This window comes from Dipodomys merriami, unplaced genomic scaffold (assembly GCF_024711535.1).
Source record: "Dipodomys merriami isolate MVZ:Mamm:240054 unplaced genomic scaffold, mDipMer1.0.p SCAF_730, whole genome shotgun sequence".
In the NCBI taxonomy this organism is placed as follows: domain Eukaryota; kingdom Metazoa; phylum Chordata; class Mammalia; order Rodentia; family Heteromyidae; genus Dipodomys; species Dipodomys merriami.
Window position 1 is genome coordinate 143800 of NW_027206325.1, and position 5857 is coordinate 149656.

The window sequence follows — 5857 nt, forward strand, 5'->3', positions numbered from 1 at the left end:
TGGGCGTGTCTTACTCCTTCTGGGCGTGGCCTGGACGCCTCTACATCCCTGTGGGCGTGTCCCTGTCCCTGTGGGCGTGGCGTAGGTGGGTACAGGGTTTGTGGGCGTGGCCAGGACGCCTGTACGTCCCTGTGGACGTGGCCTAGACAGCTTTACGTCGCTGTGGGCGTGTCCCTGTCCCTGTGGGCGTGGCCTAGAGGGATCCACGTCACTGTGGGCGTGTCCTACTCCTTGTGGGCGTGGCCTAGACAGGTCTACGTCGCTGTGGGCGTGTCCCTGTCCCTGTGGGCGTGGCCTACGTGGGTCCAGCCGTTATGGGCGTGGCCTGGGCGCCTCTGCGTCCCTGTGGGCGTGGCTTGGACGCCTGTGGGCGTGTCTCCTTCACTGTGGGCGTGGCCTAGACGCCTCCCCGTGACTGTGGGCGTGGCCTAGGTGGGTCCAGCCGTTGTGGGCGTGGCCTGAACCCCTCTGCGTCCCTGTGGGCGTGGCCTGGACGCCTGTACGTCCCTGTGGGCGTGTCCTACTCCTTGTGGGCGTGGCCTAGACGCGTCCCCGTGACTGTGGGCGTGTCCTAGGTGGGTCCAGCCGTTATGGGCGTGGCCTGGGCGCTTCTGCGTCCCTGTGGGCGTGGCTTAGATGCCTGTGGGCGTGTCTCCTTCACTGTGGGCGTGGCCTAGACGCCTCCCCGTGACTGTGGGCGTGGCCTAGGTGGGTCCAGCCGTTATGGGCGTGGCCTAAACCCCTCTCCGTCCTGTGGGCGTGGCCTGGGCCCATATGGGCGTGTCTACGTGACTGTGGGCGTGTCCTTCTCCCTGTGTGCGTGGCCTATGCGGGTCCAGCCGTTATGGGCGTGGCCTGGACGCCTCTATGTCCTTGTGGGCGTGGCCTGGACGCCTGTGGGCGTGTCCTACTCCTCATGGGCGTGGCCTAGGTGTGTCCAGCCGTTGTGGGCGTGGCCTAAACACCTCTACGTCCCTGTGGGCGTGGCCTGGGCCCCTGTGGGCGTGTCTACGTGGCTGTGGGCGTGTCCCTGTCCCTGGGGCGTGGCCTACGCGGGTCCAGCCGTTATGGGCGTGGCCTGGGCGCCTCTGCGTCCCTGTGGGCGTGGCTTGGACGCCTGTGGGCGTGTCTCCTTCACAGTGGGCGTGGCCTAGACGCCTCCCCGTGACTGTGGGCGTGGCCTAGGTGGGTCCAGCCGTTGTGGGCGTGGCCTAAACCCCTCTCCGTCCCTGTGGGCGTGGCCTGGGCCCCCGTGGGCGTGTCTACCTCCACGTGGGCGTGGCCTAGACGCGTCCTCGTGACTATGGGCGTGTCCTACTCCTTGTGGGCGTGGCCTAGACAGGTCTACGTCGCTGTGGGCGTGTCCCTGTCCCTGTGGGCGTGGCCTAGGTGGGTCCAGCCGTTATGGGCGTGGCCAGGACGCCTCTGCGTCCCTGTGGGCGTGGCCTGGGCCCCTGTGGGCGTGTCCCTGTCCCTGTGGGCGTGGCCTAGGTGGCTCCAGCGGTTATGGGCGTGGCCTAAACACCTCTACGTCCCTGTGGGCGTGGCCTGGGCCCCTGTGGGCGTGTCTACGTGGCTGTGGGCGTGTCCCTGTCCCTGTGGGCGTGGCCTACGCGGGTCCAGCCGTTATGGGCGTGGCCTGGGCGCCTCTGCGTCCCTGTGGGCGTGGCTTGGACGCCTGTGGGCGTGTCTCCTTCACTGTGGGCGTGGCCTAGACGCCTCCCCGTGACTGTGGGCGTGGCGTAGGTGGGTCCAGCCGTTGTGGGCTTGGCCTGAACCCCTCTGCGTCCCTGTGGGCGTGGCCTGGGCCCCCGTGGGCGTGTCCTACTCCACGTGGGCGTGGCCTAGACGCGTCCTCGTGACTGTGGGCGTGTCCAGCCGCTATGGGCGTGGCCTAAACCCCTCTCCGTCCCTGTGGGCGTGGCCTGGACGCCTGTAAGTCCCTGTGGGCGTGTCCTACTCCTTGTGGGCGTGGCCTACACGCGTCCCCGTGACTGTGGGCGTGGCCTAGGTGGGTCCAGCCGTTATGGGCGTGGCCTAGACGCCTCCCCGTGACTGTGGGCGTGGCCTAGGTGGGTCTAGCCGTTGTGGGCGTGGCCTAGGCCCCTGTGGGCGTGGCCTAGGTGGGTCTAGCCGTTGTGGGCGTGGCCTAGACGCCTCCCCGTGACTGTGGGCGTGGCCTAGGTGGGTCTAGCCGTTGTGGGCGTGGCCTAGGCCCCTGTGGGCGTGGCCTAGGTGGGTCTAGCCGTTGTGGGCGTGGCCTAGGCCCCTGTGGGCGTGGCCTACTCCTTGTGGGCGTGGCCTAGACGCCTCCCCGTGACTGTGGGCGTGGCCTGGACGCCTGTACGTCCCTGTGGGCGTGGCCTAGACGCCTCCCCGTGACTGTGGGCGTGGCCTGGGCCACTGTGGGCGTGTCTACGTGGCTGCGGGCGTGTCCTACTCCTCGTGGGCGTGGCCTAGACGCGTCCTCATGACTGTGGGCGTGTCCAGCCGTTATGGGCGTGGCCTAAACCCCTCTCCGTCCCTGTGGGCGTGTCCTACTCCTTGTGGGCGTGGCCTAGACGACTGTACGTCCCTGTGGGCGTGTCCTACTCCTCGTGGGCGTGGCCTAGACGCGTCCCCGTGACTGTGGGCGTGTCCAGCCGTTATGGGCGTGGCATGGGCGCCTGTGGGCGTGGCCTACTCCTTGTGGGCGTGGCCTAGACGCCTCTCCGTCCTGTGGGCGTGTCCTACTCCTAGTGGGCGTGGCCTATACGCCTCCCCGTGACTGTGGGCGTGGCCTGTGTGGGTCCAGCCGTTATGGGCGTGGCCAGGACGCCTCTACTTCCCTGTGGGCGTGGCCTAGTCCTCGTGGGCGTGGCCTAGACGCGTCGCCGTGACTGTGGGCGTGTCCAGCCGTTGTGGGTGTGGCCTAAACCCCTCTCCGTCCCTGTGGGCGTGGCCTAGGCCCCCGTGGGCGTGGCCAGGACGCCTCTACTTCCCTGTGGGCGTGGCCTGGGCGTCTGTGGGCGTGTCTCCTTTACTGTGGGCGTGTCCTACTCCTTGTGGGCGTGGCCTAGACGCGTCCCCGTGACTGTGGGCGTGTCCTACTCCTTGTGGGCGTGGCCTAGACGCCTCCCCGTGACTGTGGGCGTGTCCTACTCCTTGTGGGCGTGGCCTAGACGCCTCCCCGTGACTGTGGGCGTGTCCTTCTCCCTGTGGGCGTGTCCTTCTCCCTGTGGGCGTGGCCTAGGTGGGTCCAGCCGTTATGGGCGTGGCCTGGGCGCCTGTGGGCGTGTCTAACTCCACGTGGGCGTGGCCTAGACGCCTCCCCGTGACTGTGGGCGTGGCCTAGGTGGGTCCAGCCGTTGTGGGCGTGGCCTAAACCTCTCTCCGTCCCTGTGGGCGTGTCCTACTCCTTGTGGGCGTGGCCTAGGCCCCTGTGGGCGTGTCTACGTGACTGTGGGCGTGTCCTACTCCTCGTGGGCGTGGCCTAGACGCGTCCTCGTGACTGTGGGCGTGTCCAGCCGTTATGGGCGTGGCCTAAACCCCTCTCCGTCCCTGTGGGCGTGGCTTGGGCGCCTGTGGGCGTGTCTCCTTTACTGTGGGCGTGTCCTACTCCTTGTGGGCGTGGCCTGGACGCGTACCCGTGACTGTGGGCGTGGCCTGGGCCCCCGTGGGCGTGTCTACGTGACTGTGGGCGTGTCCTACTCCTCGTGGGCGTGGCCTAGACGCGTCCTCGTGACTGTGGGCGTGTCCAGCCGTTATGGGCGTGGCCTAAACCCCTCTCCGTCCCTGTGGGCGTGTCCTACTCCTTGTGGGCGTGGCCTAGACGCCTCCCCGTGACTGTGGGTGTGTCCAGCCGTTATGGGCGTGGCCTGGACGCCTCCCCGTGACTGTGGGCGTGGCCTAGGTGGGTCCAGCCGTTGTGGGCGTGGCCTAAACACCTCTACGTCCCTGTGGGCGTGGCCTGGGCCCCTGTGGGCGTGTCTACGTGGCTATGGGCGTGTCCCTGTCCCTGTGGGCGTGGCCTACGCGGGTCCAGCCGTTATGGGCGTGGCCTGAACCCCTCTGCGTCCCTGTGGGCGTGGCCTAGACGCCTGTGGGCGTGTCCTACTCCTCGTGGGCGTGGCCTAGACGCCTCTCCGTCCGTCCGCAGGCGGCCGCGGGGCGCTGGCGCGCGTCTGTGCCTCGGTTTACCCGCGCTGCCGCGTCTCCGTGCTGGACGCGCCCGACGTGCTCCGCGGGGCCCCGACGCCGCGCCGCGTGCGCCTGCGCACAGGTAAAAAACAAAAAGCCCCGGATGGGGGGGGCGGGACTTCCGGCGGGGGCGGGACTTCCGGCGTCTCCGCAGGCGACTTCTTCCGGGACGCGCTGCCCCGCGCCGACCTGTTCCTGCTGGCGCGCGTGCTGCACGACTGGCCCGACGCCGCCTGCCAAGCCCTGCTGCGCCGCCTGCGCGCCGCGCTGCGCCCCGGTGAGCCCACTTCCGGTCCCGGCCCGGCCCCGCCCACCCACTTCCGGTGGGGGCCCGAAACCGCCCCACTTCCGGTCCGACCCAGTCCCGCCCCCGCACTTCCGGTCTGACTCGTTCCAACCCCCACTTCCGGTTTGATCCGTTCATGCGTCCCCACTTCCGGTCTGATCCATTTTCACCTCCACTTCCGGTCTGACCAAGTCCCGCCCCCACACTTCCGGTCTGACTCGTTCCAACCCCCACTTCCGGTCTGACCCTCTCCAGTCCCCCACTTCCGGTCTGACTCGTTCCCGCGTCCTCACTTCCGGTCTGACTCCTTCCAACCCCCACTTCCGGTCTGATCCGTTCCCGCGCCCCCACTTCCGGTCTGAACCATTTTCACCCCCACTTCCGGTCTGATCTGTTCCCGCGTCCCCACTTCCGGTCTGAACCATTTTCACCCCCACTTCCGGTCCTGTTCTATCATCCCCACCCCCACTTCCGGTGCTGGGACGCTCCCACACCCTCCACTTCCGGTGCTGGGACCCCCTCCACCCCCACTTCCGGTCCTGTTCTATCATCCCCAACCCCACTTCCGGTTCTGAGACCCTCCACCCTCCACTTCCGGTCAGGTGTTGTCCTCCCTGACCCCCACTTCCGGTCCTGGGAGCCCCTCCACCCCCACTTCCGGTCCTGGTCTATGATCCCCAACCCCACTTCCGGTGCTGGGACCCCCTCCACCCCCACTTCCGGTCCTGTTCCATGATCCCCAACCCCACTTCCGGTGCTGGGACCCCCTCCACCCCCGGTCCCGGGTCCCCCCGACCCCCTTCCGGTCCCGCCCCTTTTCCCAGGCCCGCTTCCGGTCCCCCGCAGGCGGCGGCGTGCTGCTGGTCGAGGCCTTCCCGCCCTCCCGCGCCCGGGCCGCCCGCGTCGCGCTGCGCATGCTCAGCCTGAACATGCTGCTGCAGACCGAGGGCCGCGAGCGCGCGCCCCGCCAGTACCGCCGCCTGCTGGCCGCCGCCGGCTTCGCGCATGCGCGCCTGGCCCGGCCCCCGGCCTCCTCCGCCGGCCTCTACGGGGCGCTGCTGGCCACCACCGCGGGGCCCCGCCCCTGACCTCGGATTGGGCCCCGTGGACCACGAGGCCCCGCCCCTATGCATGGATTGGTCCCCAAGTGGAGCTAGGACCCGCCCCTGTGCATGGATTGGTCCCCAAGTGGAGCTAGGCCCCGCCCCTATGCATGGATTGGTCGCCAAGTGGAGCTAGGCCCCGCCCCTATGCATAGATTGGTCCCCAAGTGGAGCTAGGCCCCGCCCCTATGCATGGATTGGTCGTCAAGTAGAGCTAGGCTCCGCCCCTATGCATGGATTGGCCTCCTAGTAGAGCTAGGCTCCGCCCCTATGCATGGATTGGCCTCCT

General features: G+C 68.6%; 1 protein-coding gene across 1 annotated transcript in view; it reads left to right on the plus strand.

Moving 5' to 3' along the window:
• The window catches only part of Asmt (acetylserotonin O-methyltransferase), a 12321-nt gene extending 6768 nt beyond the window's left edge, over nt 1-5553 (plus strand). Inside the window, exons 6-8 of the mRNA XM_070009285.1 lie at nt 4139-4261; nt 4334-4456; nt 5312-5553. Coding sequence (XP_069865386.1) covers nt 4139-4261; nt 4334-4456; nt 5312-5553 — 488 coding nt within the window. The remainder of the gene's footprint in view (nt 1-4138; nt 4262-4333; nt 4457-5311) is intronic.
• The last annotated feature ends 304 nt before the right edge of the window (nt 5554-5857 follow it).